The sequence below is a fragment of the Aegilops tauschii genome, chromosome 2 (assembly GCF_002575655.3).
Source record: "Aegilops tauschii subsp. strangulata cultivar AL8/78 chromosome 2, Aet v6.0, whole genome shotgun sequence".
In the NCBI taxonomy this organism is placed as follows: Eukaryota; Viridiplantae; Streptophyta; class Magnoliopsida; order Poales; family Poaceae; genus Aegilops; species Aegilops tauschii.
Window position 1 is genome coordinate 610,745,793 of NC_053036.3, and position 17,548 is coordinate 610,763,340.

At 45.2% G+C, this 17,548-nt stretch overlaps 1 protein-coding gene across 2 annotated transcripts; it reads right to left on the reverse strand.

Moving 5' to 3' along the window:
- Positions 1 to 10,957: 10,957 nt before the first annotated feature.
- LOC109782222 (uncharacterized) lies at positions 10,958 to 12,984 on the reverse strand. 2 transcript variants are annotated; one of them, XM_020340831.4, is made up of 5 exons: positions 12,778 to 12,984; positions 12,605 to 12,648; positions 12,376 to 12,466; positions 11,426 to 11,493; positions 10,958 to 11,331 (listed from the first exon to the last, which is right to left on the reverse strand). In XM_020340831.4, the coding sequence occupies exons 1-5, from the start codon at positions 12,842 to 12,844 to the stop codon at positions 11,116 to 11,118; spliced, it is 486 nt and encodes a 161-aa protein (XP_020196420.1). In that variant the 5' UTR covers positions 12,845 to 12,984; the 3' UTR covers positions 10,958 to 11,115. The 2 variants fall into 2 exon arrangements, with proteins under 2 accessions (XP_020196420.1, XP_020196419.1); XM_020340830.4 differs by having other exon boundaries at positions 12,376 to 12,469.
- Between the last annotated feature and the right edge of the window lie 4,564 nt (positions 12,985 to 17,548).

Sequence of the window (17,548 nt, forward strand, 5' to 3'; positions counted from 1 at the left end):
ATCACAGGATCATATCTCCGGTCATCTGCCCAAAGAACCTGCCAGGTATTGGAGAACCTGACGTCCATAGCAGCCATGTAGAGATGAGACGTGCTCGTCCTCCTCCCTAACACGACGACGCACCACCTTCGGCGGGGCCGGCTCCCTCTGCACCGAATGTGGCCCACGCGAACGCCACCAAAGGAGATCAGGGTCGACGACGGGACCCGAGGCCGGGTTCCTCACCAAGCGTCGCGCCCCTCCAGGTAGCACCTCCCAGTGCCAGCCCGGCGGAGCCCAATCCCGGACATGGGTCCTCTGAAGCAGGACGTCGTCGCGAACGGGTCGACGGCGAGGATGCGGGCCGGGCATCGTCGACAACAAATACTATATGCCGCAAAAGTAAAGTAACATTTTTTAAATGATTGGATTGTGATTTCTTATATGCAAATTCTAAATTTTATAACTAAAAATATAATAAACTAAAAAAACATCGACCATATATAAAACTAACATTTCTATAACTAAAATTGTATAACTAATTTTTCTTTAACATTTCTATATAACAAACATTTCTATAACATTAATACAGAAAAAACTAACATTTCTATAACATTAATACAGAAAAAACTGAAAAAACTAATAACTAATAATAGAAAAACTAAAAACTAAAAACAGAAAAACTAAAAACTAAAAACAGAACAAAAATTGTGTATGTGTGTGTGTGTATGTGTGTGTATGTGTTGTGTGTGCAGGCGACGGCGACGGCGAGCCAAGGCGACGGCGCCGGCGGCACGCGCGGCGGCTTCGATTGGAGGGAGAGGAGAGGGGGGACAGAGGCTCACAGCGCGGGCGAGGTCGAGGCGACAGCGACGCAGGCCGGTGCGGGGACGGGGACGCGGGCCGGTGCGGGGATGGGGACGGGCCGGCGACGGCGCAGGACGGGGGCGGCGCGACGGCGGCGGCGACGGCGCAGGACGGGGCGGCGACGATGAAGCAGAGAGAAGTGGGAGGAAACTGACGAAATTTCCGTAAGTGTTTCTTATATAGGATGGTCCTTTAGTACCGGTTGGAGCCACCAACCGGTACTAAAGGTTGATTTTGGCCAGGCCAAGCGGCGGGAAGCGCCCACCTTTAGTACCGGGTGGTGGCACCAACCGGCACTAAAGGGCCACCCTTTAGTACCGGTTGGTGCCACCACCCGGTACTAAAGGGTGTGCGCTGCCAGGCGAGGGGCGCAGAAGTTTAGTCCCACCTCGCTAGTTGAGGAGCGCCAGGACCAGTTTATAAGCCCCGACGCGGGCACTCCATTGAGCTCCTCTCAATAGCAGGCCTTCTGGGCCTACCTCTGCTACTCTGCCTGTGGGTCTACTGAGCTTGCGGGCCTGCATCCTGGCCCATCTACAGGTTGGGTTTCTAGTCGTATGCAGGCCGCTCTGGCCCAGTAGGTGGGCTTTTTTATTTTCTTATTTTTTTGCTTTATTTATTTTTGGTTTATTTATTTTTGAGTTGTTTTTTGCTGTATTTAGAGTTTCTTTGGGAATATTTTTGCCTTAGGTACAAAAAATTACAAATTTTTTGTTAGTGCCGGTAGTTTACATTTTGAATTATTTGAAATTTGTGTGAATCACTAGTTTGTGAATAACTTAACTTTGAAAATAGATTTTCAGTGATTCTTTTTTCTTATGTTTAATATTAGTGTGTTTTATCATTATATTCAATTTGGTAATGCTTAGGTTATTTAAAAAATGAAATCCCTTTGTAACGGATGAGTTTTCGTCCGAAACCCTGATACTTCAAAAGAGATTGTCCATTTTATACACGAAGTGCATCCAGTTTTTGCGGTAACCCTCTCTACTTTTTTGCACATGCTATGTGGGTGAAATTATGATACCATGCCAACTTTCAACCTTTTCTGAGTTCATTTGAAATGCTTTTCAATTTCAGGGTCATTTAGCTGAAAAAATCAGTAAATGCATGAAAGAATTTGATTGCACATAAAATTTCTTCGCGTTTCAAATGCCAAAACACATAACTACCCTAACTATTACAGAGATTCCCTCCTGGGTGTGAAACACAGAAGAAATTGATGATAGTGAAGCCGATCACATCCCAGATCTTTGGGTGTGAAATTTTTTCTTCGCGTATGTCCCTTTGCGCCGTAGCCATGGAAAATCTTCATCATTTAACTGGATGCTCGGGTCAATATTCACTGTGAATGGAGCAATTTCATCAAACTTTTCATAATCTTCTGACATGTCTGTCTTGTCATCCACTCCCACGATGTTTCCCAGAAAGAACTATGTGGCGCTTTGGCTCATCGTATGATGCATTCGCTTCCTTATCTTTTCTTTTTCTCGGCTTGGTAGACATATCCTTCACATAGAAAACCTGTGCCACATCATTAGCTAGGATGAATGGTTCGTCTGCATAAGCAAGATTGTTGAGATCCACTGTTGTCATTCCATACTGCGGGTCTTCCGTTACCCCATATCGTGTCATATTGACCCATTTGCACCGAAACAAAGGGACCTTCAAATCACGTCCATAGTCAAGTTCCCATATCTCCTCTATGTAACCATAATATGTTTCCTTTCCCGTCTTGGTTGTTGCATCAAAGCGGACACCACTGTTTTGGTTGGTGCTCTTCTTATCTTGGGCGATCGTGTAAAATGTATTATCATTTATCTCGTACCCTTTGAAAGTCATTATATTTGAAGATGGTAACTGGGACAGCGAGTACAGGTCATCTTCAATACAGGCGTCATGCATGGTATGTGTCTGCAACCAGCCGGCGAAACTCCTGGTTTGTTCATGTGTAATCCAGTCATCAGACCGCTCCGGGTGTTTGGAGCGTAGAAAATTCTTGTGTTCGTCCATATACGGAGCTAGCAAGGCGGAATTCTGTATAACTGTGTAGTGTGCTTCAGTGAGAGAATGTCTGTCCATACATATTTTTTGATTCCCTCCTAGCGTGCCTTTTCCATCCAGTCTGCCCTTATGCCGCGATTCAGGAACACCAATCGGCTTAAGGTCAGGAATAAAGTCAATACAAAACTCAATGACCTCCTCATTTTCATGGCCCTTGGAGATGCTTCCTTCTGGCCTAGCACGGTTATGAACATATTTCTTTAAGACTCCCATGAACCTCTCAAAGGGGAACATATTGTGTAGAAATACAGGACCCAAAATGCTAATCTCTTCGCATAGGTGAACTAGGACGTGCGTCATGATGTTGAAGAAGGATGGTGGGAACACCAACTCGAAACTGACAAGACATTGCACCAAATCATTCTCTAACCTTGATATGATTTCTGGATCGATTACCTTCTGAGAGATTGCATTGAGGAATGCACATAGCTTCACAATGGCTAATCGAACGTTATCCGGTAGAAGCCCCCTCAATGCAACCGGAAGCAGTTGCGTCATAATCACATGGCAGTCATGAGACTTTAGGTTCTGGAACTTTTTCCGTGCCTCAGGTGTATCTTTTGTCTTCCCATACATGCCCAAGAAGCCAAGCAGGGTCACGCAAAGATTCTTCGTCACGTGCATCACGTCGATTGCAGAGCGGACCTCTAGATCTTTCCAATAGGGCAGGTCCCAAAATGTATATTTCTACTTCCACATGGGTGCGCGTCCGTCAGCGTCATTCGGAACAGGTTGTTCGCCAGGACCCTTTCCAAAGACTACCTTCAAATCCTTGACCATATCATGTACATCAGCACCAGTACGGTGGCGAGGCTTCGTCCGGTGATCCGCCTCACCTTTGAAATGCTTGCCTTTCTTTCTTACGGGATGCCTGCTCGGAAGAAATCGACGATGTCCCAGGTACACATTCTTCCTACAATTGTCCCAATATATACTGTCGGTATCATCCAAACAGTGCGTGCATGCGCGGTATCCCTTGTTTGTCTCTCCTGAAAGGTTACTGAGAGCAGGCCAATCATTGATGGTCACGAACAGCAAGGCCTTTAGGTCAAATTCTTCCCCCATGTGCTCATCCCACGCACGTACACCTGTTCCATTCCACATCTGTAAGAGTTCTTCAACTAATGGCCTTAGGTACACATCAATGTCGTTGCCGGGTTGCTTAGGGCCTTGGATGAGCACTGGCATCATAATGAACTTCCGCTTCATGCACAACCAAGGAGGAAGGTTATACAAACATAGAGTCACAGGCCAGGTGCTATGGTTGCTGCTCTGCTCCCCAAAAGGATTAATGCCATCTGCGCTTAGACCAAACCATACGTTCCTCGCGTCATCTGCAAACTCCTTCCCATACTTTCTCTCAATTTTTCTTCACTGCGACCCATCAACGGGTACTCTCAACTTTCCGTCTTTCTTACGGTCTTCTCTGTGCCATCGCATCGCCTTGGCATGCTCTTTGTTTTGGAACAAACGTTTCAACCGTGGTATTATAGGAGCATACCACATCACCTTGGCAGGAATCTTCTTCCTGGGGCGCTCGCCCTCGACATCACCAGGGTCATCGCGCCTGATCTTATAGCGCAATGCACCGCATACCGGGCAAGCGTTCAAATCCTCGTACTCACCGCGGTAGAGGATGCAGTCATTAGGGCATGCATGTATCTTCTGCACCTCTAACCCTAGAGGGCAGACAGCCTTCTTTGCTTCGTACGTACTCTCGGGCAATTCATTGTCCTTTGGAAGCATATTCTTTATCATTACCAGCAACTTTCCAAATCCCTTGTCAGATACACCATTCTCTGCCTTCCATTGCAGCAATTCCAGTGTAGTGCCCAACTTTTTCTTGTCAGCTTCGCAATTCGGGTACAACAATTTCTTGTGATCCTCTAACATGCGCTGCAACTTCTTCTTCTCCAAATCACTTGCGCAGTTTCTCTTTGCATCGGCAATGGCCCGACCTAGATCATCAGTGGGCTCATCTGATGCCTCTTCTTCAGCTTCTTCCCACATTGTTGGCTCAGCTTCTTCCCCCATTGTTGTATCATCGTATTCAGGGAACCCATGGCCAGGATAGTTGTCGTCGTCCTCTTCTTCTTCATTGTCTTCCATCATAACCCCTCTTTCTCCGTGCTTGGTCCAAACATTATAGTGGGGCATGAAACCGGACTTAAACAGGTGGACGTGAATGGTTCTTGACGTAGAGTAATTGTGATCATTCTTATAGACTAAACATGGACAAGGCATAAAACCATCCGCCCGCTTGTTTGCCACAGGCGCAAGCAGAAAAGTTTGCACGTCATTAATGAACTCGGAAGAGCATCGGTCATCGTACATCCATTGTCGGCTCATCTTCATTACACAACACCGAATAGACCAAATTAATACAAGTTCATACATAAAGTTCATACAAGACTTAAATGCAACAAACAAATAACTCTCTAACTAAAGAATTTAAATGCAACAACAAATGCGATCAAGATCGCAACTAAGGTAACAATTGATCCAACAGCATAATGATACCAAGCCTCACTATCAATGGCATATTTTCTAATCTTTCTAATCTTCAAGCGCATTTTCTCCATCTTGATCTTGTGATCATCGACGACAACGGCAACATGCAACTCCAATTCCATCTTCTCCCCCCTCAATTCTTTTCAATTTTTCTTTCAAATACTCGTTTTCTCTTTCAACTAAATTTAACCTCTCGACAATAGGTTCGGTTGGAATTTCCGGTTCACAAACCTCCTAGACAAAAATATCTATGTCAACTTGATGGGCATAATTTGTCATAAACACGAAATGCAACAACTAGTTTTAAAAGAGAATATACCACATTCGAATCATAACAAGGACGAGGGCCGACGGGGACGGATATCAAAACCATGGCACTATGTATAACAAACAACGTACGGGTAAGATAATTATACTAGTAACTATATATCCAAATCACACAAACATCAATTTGGTAATGTAAAACATTCATGAACAAGAGGCTCACCACAAGGTGGTGCCGGCGACGGAACGGTGCGGGCGATCGACTATGGTTACGACGGAGATTTAGAAGGCACTAAGTAAACCACACCTACATATGCAAACTAAGTGTTAGTTTTGACCACAAATTGCATATAAATCAAATACTAGCACATATATTTTCTACCAAATTACTAAACTCATAAATTAATCACTATACAAAGCATTGCAAGAGCTAATCTAGCAATGAGAGATGAAAGGACAAAGTTGCTAACCTTTGTGATCATTTGAATGGATGGGGGCCTTCAAATCTTGACAAATTTTGGGCAAAATGTGTGATGAGCTCGAGAGGAAGAGGGGAAGAACAGAGAGGAGAGGGGAAAGGGGAAGAACAGAGCGAGCTCGGGTGGAGGAAGGGTTTATGTAGGACGACCTTTAGCACCGGTTTGTGCCATGAACCGGTACTAAAGGTGCTGGAGGGGCCCCGGACTGACAACATCCTGCCACCCCTCACTTTAGTACCGGTCCGTGGCACGAACCGGTGCTAAAGGTCGGCCACGAACCGGTACTAATGAAAGCGGCTGGCTAGCCGTTGGAACCGGCACTAATGCACACATTAGTGCCGGCTCAAAAGCAAACCGGCACTAATGTGCTTGACATTTGACCCTTTTTCTACTAGTGATATGATCACGGACATGACGAGGAGTCTCGAAATGGTCGATACATAAAGATCGATATATTGGATGACTATGTTTAGACATCGGAATGGTTCCGGGTGAGTTCGGGCATTTACCAGTACCGGGAGGTTACCGGAACCCCCGGGAAGTATATGGGCCTTATTGGGCCATAGTGGGAGAGAGGAGAAGGGAGCCTAGGAGGGCCCCCCCAAGCCCAATCCGAATTGGGTGGGGGCCGCCCCCCTCCCCCCCCCTTTCCTTCCTCCTTCCTCCCCCTTCCTTCCTCTCCTAGTCCAACTAGGGAAGGGGGGGAATCCTACTCCCGGTGGGAGTAGGACTCCTCCAGGGCGCGTCATAGAGGGCCGGCCCTCCTCCCTCCTCCACTCCTTTATATACGAGGGAGGGGGGCACCCCATAAACCCACAAGTTGACATTGTCTAGCCGTGTGCGGTGCCCCCCTCCACCATAATCCACCTCGGTCATACCGTTGCAGTGCTTAGGCGAAGCCCTGCGCCGGTAACTTCATCATCACCGTCATCACGCCGTCATGCTGACGAAGCTCTCCCTCGACACTCAGCTGGATCGAGAGTTCGTGGGACGTCACCGAGCTGAACGTGTGCAGATCGCGGAGGTGTCGTACTTTCGGTACTAGGATCGGTCGGATCGTGAAGACGTACGACTATATCAACCGCGTTGTCATAACGCTTCCGCGTTCAGTCTACGAGGGTACGTAGACAACACTCTCCCCTCTCGTTGCTATGCATCACCTAGATGGATCTTGCGTGTGCGTAGATTTTTTTTTGAAATTACTGTGTTCCCCAACAATTTACAATTTTACACCATGTAGGGCAACACCAAGCTATGGTACAATGAAGATACATGCTCCAGTTCCCTCCATGCCATTTATAGTATAAATAATCGTTGCCTTGATTGCCACCTATTAATATTATAGCCGAGATTCTCACACTTCTAGATGTCTTTTAGTGGTACAATACTTAAAATATATCGTCATGCTGGTGTACATGTATTTGCGTCAATTGTTGATATCTGATATCATCCGCGCATTTTCTATATAGTTTGTTGCATCAATTTTGATATCGGCTTTTCTCAAAAAAATCATCAAAAGACCCCGCAGCAACGCGCGAGGTATCATCTAGTTAAACTCATTTGCTATCCCGAAAAACAGAAAATATTACCAAAAATGTGCTCCAACAGATGATCTAAATGGTTTACTATCCCAAAAAACTTAGGTAAAGCATTAAATTTCTATCTTCTCTTCAAATAACAAACCAACTAGTGAACTGGTAAAAGTCTAGAAGGTGCAGGCGAGGAAGCGGCATGGACAGGGAAATTTCCATGCTGCCAAATCGTTGTCATCACCACCCACTCCAACCACCATCCAACACCGATGCCCTACCATAAGCTCCCTAGCTAGCCCCCCCCCCCCCCCCCCGACACATTGCCTCATTGCACCTTCTTCATCCTCGTGCACCCCTAAAACCACCCCATTCATCTCCTCCATTACGGTCGGCCAGTGCACCCACATCCTCAATTTTCCTTCCTACCACCTCATGTTGTGTCGTCGCGTACATGTCGTGCACCGCCCATCCCATGCCATGTGCCGATGTGCCCTGGAAGTCATTGACGAGTGGGTTCCATGCGGTAGTCTGTAGGAAAAGTTCATACGTAATGAGATTTAGGTAATCTCCTTGAGGAGATACAAAAAGGATTCTCCACTTTTTCTCTCTCCTATACCCGAACAATTTTAGAGAAGATATAATTTAACAATTCTGTTGGACTTGCTTGATACCCACAAGTATGCATAAAACCTCAAAATTAAAACATTTCACCCACAAAACATGAAGCATCAACTACAAACAACAATTAACACTGAGAAGTGATTGTAGTGAATCTACATCAATTGCACCTTGATGCAGCCAGGGATGGAGATGAGGGTTGGTGTTGTAGATGGAATTGGTGTAGATGAAGTTGATGAAGATGCTCCAATGATGCCTTGGTTTTTTGAGAAAAATACTTGGGTTCTCTGTTTCGCCCTGATGGTGGAAGTCCGTGAAAAATAAGGGAGTATTTTTAGAGCGGATGATGGTGATATGTTAAAGGAGAAGAAATGTGTCATGGGAGAGTAGAGAAAGAAGACAAACAATATGTGGGGAAAGACGGTTGGAGAAAGAAGACGACAATTTGATCGTCGGTTTTCGATCCAAGAACCTAGACCCCTTCATTCTAAACGGACTGATTTAATATTACGAAAAATATTTAATTGATGAATTGTTTTTTTTTCTAAGGCTGGCCTGCTCAGAATATATTTTTCATTCAATTTGCTAAATCTCAGTCGATTGAGACTTCGTTATGTCTCAGTCGATCTATATTTATGCGATCTTACATTCAGATCCGTGTAATTCTTTCTTTCTTTCTTATACATGTCATGTCATTTGACTGAAATTTGGTTAAGTCTTATTCGATTGAGACCTAGCCACACTCTTCTTAATACGTAACCAGTTTTGTGTTCAGTTTGGTCCTAAACTCCTAATACGCGGTACGTTGGCTCAAGAGAGGTCCTCGAGTTTTTTGACCCAATCCTATAGTCGGCTTGTCCTATAAAACCAAGTATAATAAGGTGACGTAAGCGGGCTATAAGGATTTAAATATTATATTGTTGCTGAGTTGGAAGAGAGAGAAGAAGAGAAAGAAGAGAAGCGGGCTGTAGACTTACAGCCGGCTGTAACACGAGCTCCAAGAAGGTTCGAGAGAGTGGAAGGTGGGTCATATGTTCATAAAGTAGTACTTGTTATAGCTAACTATTATACGTATTGGCCATTAGATTGGCTATAAATGACATGACAACTTGCTATAGGAACTGTCTATATTATTAACCAGCCTCTAATAGTCCACTGGACAGTGAAAACATGCATACATCCGTTTTGTTCCATACGAGGTGCAGCATAGTTCGTTTCCGATCGATCAGAGCGGCACGCAGGCAGGCGATATCATCAAGAGCGTCAGGTGCTTGTCAGCACGCATGGAGCCACACATACAAAATCAAGCACAGGAATCACTAAACAAAACGATCTCGTCAGAACCAAACAACGTAACGGTACTACTATACGTGCATCTTCAACGTACGTCTGCTAGGAAGTACACATCCCAAGGCATGCGTGCATGACCGATGGAGAAGAGAAGTGAAGGCACAACCACTCCCTCCTCCCTCTGTCGTCTCGAGGAGAAGTGAACGTACACACCAGGATTCAGAAGTTTTACAGTGGTACGTGCATCAGAATACATGCTCTGTGTCGCCGTTTACTTCTACCGTTCTTTTATATGATTATTATTATTTACATGGGCGTGGCCTCCAAGTTCCAACGCTTGACGAGTAGACGACCACCATTAATGGAGTCACCGAGTCATGCACGGATGGGCATGCCGGCCGGCGCGTACGCTGACATGCATGCATGCATGACAAGGTTGACATTCTGACAAGCACCATATACAACGGTGCCTTAGCTCCGTTGAGTGCAACACAAGTCAAGCCTGCCGGCCGGCGCCGCATCCGTCGTTCGGCCCAGTCCACCGTCGATGCAGTGCCGGTGCCATGCATGCGACTACGCGCGCTGATCTATATCTATCCCACGCCGTAGCCCACATCGATCGCCATCTCGGCGGGCCGGGCGGGGTGGCTCTGGCTCCGTGCAGCGGCGCAGGAACACGGCCATGTGCATGGACGCTGCCTGCCCTCCTCCTGTCGAGGCTCAGTCGCGCTCTGGCGTCGCCGGAAAGCGACGGCGTGTCCGTCGCGAACGCACGACAGCAACGCGTGCCAGGTCCGGCCATCGGCCATGCATGCATGCATGGTGGTTCCACGGTACCGGCGCGGCGCCACTGCATGCACTAAACATGCGCCCAGTACGCAGCTGTGACAGCGTTAACCACCGGGCTGCATGCACAGACAACAGTACAGTCGCACACACTGCATGTGCCGAACCTCTCCTTGCCGTGTCTCTCACCGAGCAGCTCTTAACTAATCGGACAAATGGACTAGCTCGTTAAGTGGAACACACTCCATTACCATTAATCAATCTGTTCGATGTGTCACATGCACATAAATGAAATCGGCCGGCGTCGATCTCACATTCTCACAGCGAAGCTATATAGTATAACCAGTGGTCAAAACGGCGGTGCTATTTTACATACACGGGCATGCATGCATGCATGTTACTACTACAAATCGCGGGAAACTCGAGAGGGAAACGCCAAGTTTTGGTGTGTACTGCCAGTAGGACGATCGTCTTGAGTCTTCACAAAAGGCGCAGCGATTCCGGCGACGCTGTCTCTGTCCCGTAGCATCATACGAGTAATATATATCAGTCACCACACTTGATCAATTAGCTGTACCGCACTATTCTATTCCATGAGGATCCATAAGCTAATAGTAGCTCCACAAAACTAATAAACCAGTAGCCGCGTACTGGTAATCTACTATAATAATAAACTAGGTACTTCAGCTCCAATATATCGATCGATCCGTGTGCCCTCGTTAGATTCAGTTGTGGATGGGAGGCTTTCTGGCGGCCGGCGAGTAGTCCATCCCGGCGATGTCGATCAGGTCCGGGTACGTCCTCGTCTCCTGCTGTTTTGGCCGCCGCGGCAGCGTCCGGCGCGACCATGTCTTCTGCTGCGGTTGCCGTGGCAACGGCGCTTCCTCCTGCTCGCCGTGGCTGGTCACCTGAGCGTGACCGTCCTTCCTCTTCGGGGGTATCTGAAAACAGACGCATTAGCCATTCCGGTCAGAGCCCGAAAATCCGGGGGGAAAAGAAAGGAATGCGTGCGCTGCGACCTGCGACTGCACTGACCTGATGCTTGGCTGATGCCTCTTCCGGTTCGGCGTGAGTGTGCGGCGACGGTGGCTTTTTCGCCTTTCCTGCACGCACCAAAGAGACCCTCCCTGTTAGATTTAGATTAAGGCTGCTAGCTGCCACAACTCAAGGAAGCTAAAATATGCTACGTGCTTTTAACCTTTAAACGCTGCAACGTGCTTTTAACGTGGTATTATACGAAATCTAGCTACGATCTACAGCGCCGTGTCTACTGTACATGGTCCGAAAACCGAATTGTTCCCCTCAAAACAAAAAAATACGAATTGTCAATGCGTGGCCGGTGACTAGAGTGGTTATGAGTTTCTTCTATTACTACAAAAAGACTTTTACTGTGCCTTTTTTTTTAACTCACTGCATTTGTTTTACTATATCCTGACATGCATGTGACATGTGTGTGCTATAGTAGTACCGTTGCTGCTCAGAACCAGAAATGGAACTATGGGCCACGCACAAACGCCACTGCATGCAAATGCATCCACAGAAAGAGAGGAACATGCTGGGAACTTGGGATCACAACAGTAGCGCGCGGGTGAAAACCAAACCGACGATGCATGCAGAGAGCTAAAAACTCAGGTTTTCAGGTACACAACATTAGCTAATGCTTCTCCTTTTACATCACCCAAGCTCCAAGCCAAGACGTACGCAGCAGCATTAGGATAGTGTTTAGGACAGTTGAACTGGTACTGCTACCACACGAAGGTAATTAGGCTCAGTAAGCTGCTGCGCCCTGCAAAGGGAGGTGGGGGTGGATATTCAATTCAGCGAGCGAGCGGCTTAGTGGTGATTAGGTTCATGGCCGCCCGGCCCGTAGTAATCTTCGTGGAACTTTGGTACGGCGGGCCGCGCGAACGCACTAGCCACCACTTGGTTGTGGTCTCTATCCTTCACAACAATGGCAGTATGAGGCGTCTGCTCCATTGCTGTACCTGAGCAATTCCCATCCGACGTGCAGGGCTTGCTGCTGCCGGTAGAATCAGCGGCGTCATTGGATTTTTGTGGCTGCCCGGCCAGTTGTTCCTGCTGGATACACAAGAGAAGCGGAGAAGAGATGAGCAAAATTTGCCAAAAATCGTTTCAGATTCAGTTTCAGGCAGGAAGAACTGCCTGGATCAGGAATCAGGATCACTGATCATATACAGGGTACATGGTACTGACCTTGTTGCCGAGTGCCTCATGCAGGTGCCTGTCCAGCCGAATCCCTGCATTTCCAAAGAAAGGAGTTTCATTCCAGTGAGCACTGATCCAGAATATGCGGCACTCCCAAAAGAGCCACCAAATGCAAGAGCGAAATAGACAAGAGTGGGCAGCCAGCCATGCATGGAGCATACCATGTGCTGTTGTAGCCAGAACCAGGAGAAGGAGAAGAGAAGCCAGGACCATAAGTGAAGACCTCATGATCTGTATGTTGATCCAAATGAGCTGGGTTTCCTGAGGTAGTACAAGTGATGGCCCGGTGGGAGATGCTAGTGCTGGTACTAAATATATGGGTGGTGGAGCAGGTGAAGGAGAATGGAAGCAATGCCTAAGAAGAACTGGCCTCAGGAGCATGTATTTATAGACAGGCAGGGGCCTGAGGGTCTCCTCTCCCAGATCCACTCACTGACCACACTGTACTGGCATGTCAAACTCACAAATTAATTAAAGTGATCTTATGAAAAAACAATTAGAAATGCCGCGAACCTTGGTGTTGGTGATTGTTCTTTAAGCCATTTCTGTATCCTGTGCTTTGGTTGGGCTGTCACTTTTTAAGGAAGGTGTGTTCCCCAAAACTTTGGTACCTGTTTTAATTTACCTCTTTGCGTTTGTCCTAACCTGATTCGGTTATAATTTATACAGGATTGCCCTTTTTAAGTGCTTCAAGCCTTCAAACTCAATCTGGAACTGCTGAGGCTTACCAGGAGTGGCAGCATGGTCCCAACCTCTTGCAAGTTTGGTTGTAGTATCATCTGTTAATAATTGTGCTAAGAACCAGCCAAGGTGCTACTGCTCATATCATCTTTCAACTTTTGGCTTTTCTCTTCATAAGATTGTGACTTTCTCCTCCTTTTACTCTAGATTTACTCATATCAAAACAGACTTACTATATGAATTGTTCAGCTGTGATTACTTGATTACCACAGAGGGCATAAACTTTAATACAGTTCGAATTATATGCACATCAATCTGATCAAGACACAGTTAATATGAAAATTGAAGCAGATGGATCTTGTTGATGTAGCATAAATTATGACAAAGTATTGTAGAACAAAATGAAAACAAGACAATCACAACTATAGAACAGTAAAAGATTTTGCCAAGTGGCCTATTTTCTAGTATATAGGCGAAGCTTTGCCTATTTATTACCCCATCCTTCTGTGTTTAGGGTGTTCTCAATGCAATGGCTCTTAACGCATCATCCTAGATGGTGGAAACAATTTAGAGACAACTACCAATGCATTATCTCTTAGATGTTGTATGTAAGTGATAATACATTTAACCGATTTAGATATCATGTTTGCATCTAAATATTATAGCCTAATTGTGGACGGAAGGGAAAGACAGAAACATAGGGAGAGAAGTCACACGGTAATTGTATTGCATGGTGAAAAGAGGTAAGAGTTGTATCTGCACATGAGTTACATACAACTCTCCTTCCGAATATTCATTTCTGATCCGAGGCTCATCTGCTCCAAGTGAACAGTAATTTAAAGAAAATACTGGAAAAGTTCAAAAAAAATTGAATTCTTTTGTCATGGAAGATGTTCGAGTGCGTGATGTCCGGGAAAAATTTCATCGTGTTCGTACATCCGAGGAGCTCGTGGCAGAAAAGAGAAAAATCGGTCCGAACAGTGGGTGAACAATAAACTTTCTCACAGACCCTAATTTTTGTTAAAAAAAAATTTGCTGAGAGCTACTTAGGCCCTGTTTGGTTGGGTTTTTTACTTCTGCTTTTGCAGCTTTTTACACTTTGACAAAAAAGCCAAAAAAAGCTCCTAAATAGGTGCTTTTTTCTTTGGCTTTTGGCTTATACCATCATATAACAATATTGATTCATAAGCCAAAAGCCGAAGAAAAAGCCCCTATTTAGAAGCTTTTGTGGCTTTTTTTGTCAAAGTAAAAGCGTTGCAAAAGTAGAAGCAACATCCCAAACAAACAGTGCCTTACATGTACAAATACCACTAAATTTGGCACGGAAATCACGCTCTCAAACATCTTCTATGCCCAAAAAACAGATTTTCTGAAGAAAAAAATCTAGTATTTTTTTTTTGAATTACTGTTCTCCCAAGGGAGCAGATGAGCTCGAGAGCCGAATCGCCCTACCCCACTCCCTTCTTTAAATATTGTGGCACATCAATATTTTACCTATGAAATTGTGCTAAGAGGCAATCATTGTGAGTGCCCTTACAAGGTCCCTAACTAAATCTTTACAAAATAAAATGTAATACAAGGCCCTCATACGGCCTGCTTTCCAGAAACTTCATTTATTTCTTGTTAATTGTCTTTAATTAGCACATTCAGCTCACTGCATGCAACACCGAATCAAATTTTTCGACAAACGGTGAATTTTATTGACTCAAAATGAAGCATTAAGAGGATACGGACACAATGAGCACATAAATCATCCTCTGCATAGTTAGGAAGCACACAACCAATATCAACATGCATACACAAAAAAACACGCTGACAAATAGCAAAGTCATATAAGACCAAAGCTATGCCTAATTGCGGGAAAAAAAATTGAAGCGATCAAATCCGTGGTCAACAAGCTACATATATGGTCATATCCACACCAACCATCTCATGACAGCACAAGGACAACGACATTCTTCAACAACAATGCCCTCAGGAAGGGAGCGACAAGCAAGCACCGTCGTCCCTGGATCCAACCTCCAAAGACAAGATTATAGGTTTTCACCATCAAGAACCAGTCCAAGCATATCCGAGGAATGCCCTATACCGGTTCCTAACTATTTTATTACAAAGCAAAATGCAAATACAAGGCCTTCATACGACCTTGCTTTCCCAAAACTTCATTTTTTTGTTAAATTGTGTTTAATTAGCACAGTGTCATCTCAATGTATGCAACACTAAATCAATTAGAGCATGGGCCTCAACGTAACTAAATAAAGTCAAATTTGTGTGGTTATATTGAAAATCAAGGATGGCTTGGTGTATTTTTTTTATACAGAAGTTGTAAACCCAAAAGGAGGAAGTAATAACGCAGAAGTTTGGCATATTGTCATGGATAGCAAATAGGCCGTCCAAAAAAGACCCAATCCCTGCAAGATTTTCGTAAGTTTAGGTTTGATGGTGCTAGCCATTTGGTCTAATCTTGATTCACTACAGCCATAAGAAAATCTCAATGCAGAGCACCATTGGCTTAGACATAAGAACATCTCAGACGACTTTTTTTTTCTTCGAAAAGGAGGTTATCCTCCGGGCTCTACATCAGATCGATGCATGCGGCCGATTTATTAATAAGCAAACAGTTCAACAAAGTCTCCAGGTCTCAAAAAGCAAAAATGCTCACATAGAGCTAAAAACATGGAAACGGGATAGCCACAACCGGCGGAATAAAGATAGATAGGAAACTAAACACCTATCCTATTACATGACCACCATCCAAACCGGTTAAAGATAGCTCGCGCTACCGTCTCCCAACGGATAGACCCAGTAGCCATACGCTCCCTGAAATCCATCGGAGTGAGTAGCGACCTCATACGGATCAATGTAGTGGCCCGGAAGATAACCTGCAAGAAATAAATATGTGTTGTTCTGTTAAATACCAAATCGTTCCTGTAGTTTCATATAGCCCATAATAAAGCACATACTCCTACACGGATATGTTTCGTTGTTTGTGTCTCAACTCCATTTAGCCACGTCCCAAATAATGTGTGAATGCTATTTGGAGGAGAAATGTTAAACGCTATATGGACAGACCGCCATAAAATTTTGGCCATTGGGCAATCAAGAAAGAGGTGTTTGATAGATCCATCATGATCATAGAAGCTACATCTTCGAGATCCTGTCCAATTGCGTTTTGCCAAATTGTCCTTAGATCTACATCTCAGACGACTTAGATCTAGAAAAACCATAGGTAGTTCAAAAAATCTCATTAGTTAACTTGTTGGCCAAAAATTTAATTAACTCAAATTGTTATTGAAGTATATACTCCCCATTGTACTGCGCTCTTCAAGTGTGCTTCTTCCTCCTTCTCCCTTTTACCATGGCAAGTCCTTTGGCGGTAGTGCCGAAAATGGTTAATTATCAATACCGTTTGGTTTGTAGAGGAAGTGAGAAAGGAAAACATATCTTGTGTGTAACTAATCTTTCTTATCGAAATAACGGTTGCAACCCCCCCCCCCTCCCCCCCCCCCCTTTTTTTGTTTCAAAAGTCTCTAAAAATTATATTGCCAATTCCATTTTAGTTATATTCTTTTTTCTTAATGTTAATAAAAAAAGATGGGTCGATGCCCGAGTGGCATGTGGAGGCCTCTAAATTTTGATCGGCTCCCCGGTCAATAAGAATCGGATCGAACTACTTGCCATGATAGTTCCACGCTTCCCTCCATGCATTTGCCCCCCATGGTCGATGGACAAGTGGTGTTTGTCCACACAAACCGCAACAGCATGCCGATCCTATGGTACGGCATTGTACTGCACGCACCCGAAGAAGCTGAAAAAATTTGCGAGCGGCGAACGTACGTTGGTTTGAACGAGTTTGTCTTGTCCCCGGGAGAAATCTCCCGAGTTCCAACGGAGTCAATGCCGTCGATACGCCGAACATATGCCTGCTACGTACTGATCCCACCACTGTACGTACAGCCCGGCCCGTGGTTACCCGTCGGCACCACCCCATGTCTCTCGGGCAAGAGCATCCATGCATGCATGCATGCAAGGGATCAATTTTTCTTTTGTTTTTGATGAAGGTAGTAGGGATCAATTTCCACTACGTGCTAACCTAGGAGCACCAATTTAAAAACCAGCTAAACCCACCTAGTAGTGCATCAAAAGCTTTCACCAGTGTAGAATATTGCGCACACTAGATCTTGTTCCTGTGGCCGGGCATACATCGGAGATCATGTATCCTTTTGAGGCCAGGCTTAGTTGTTCGGCCGC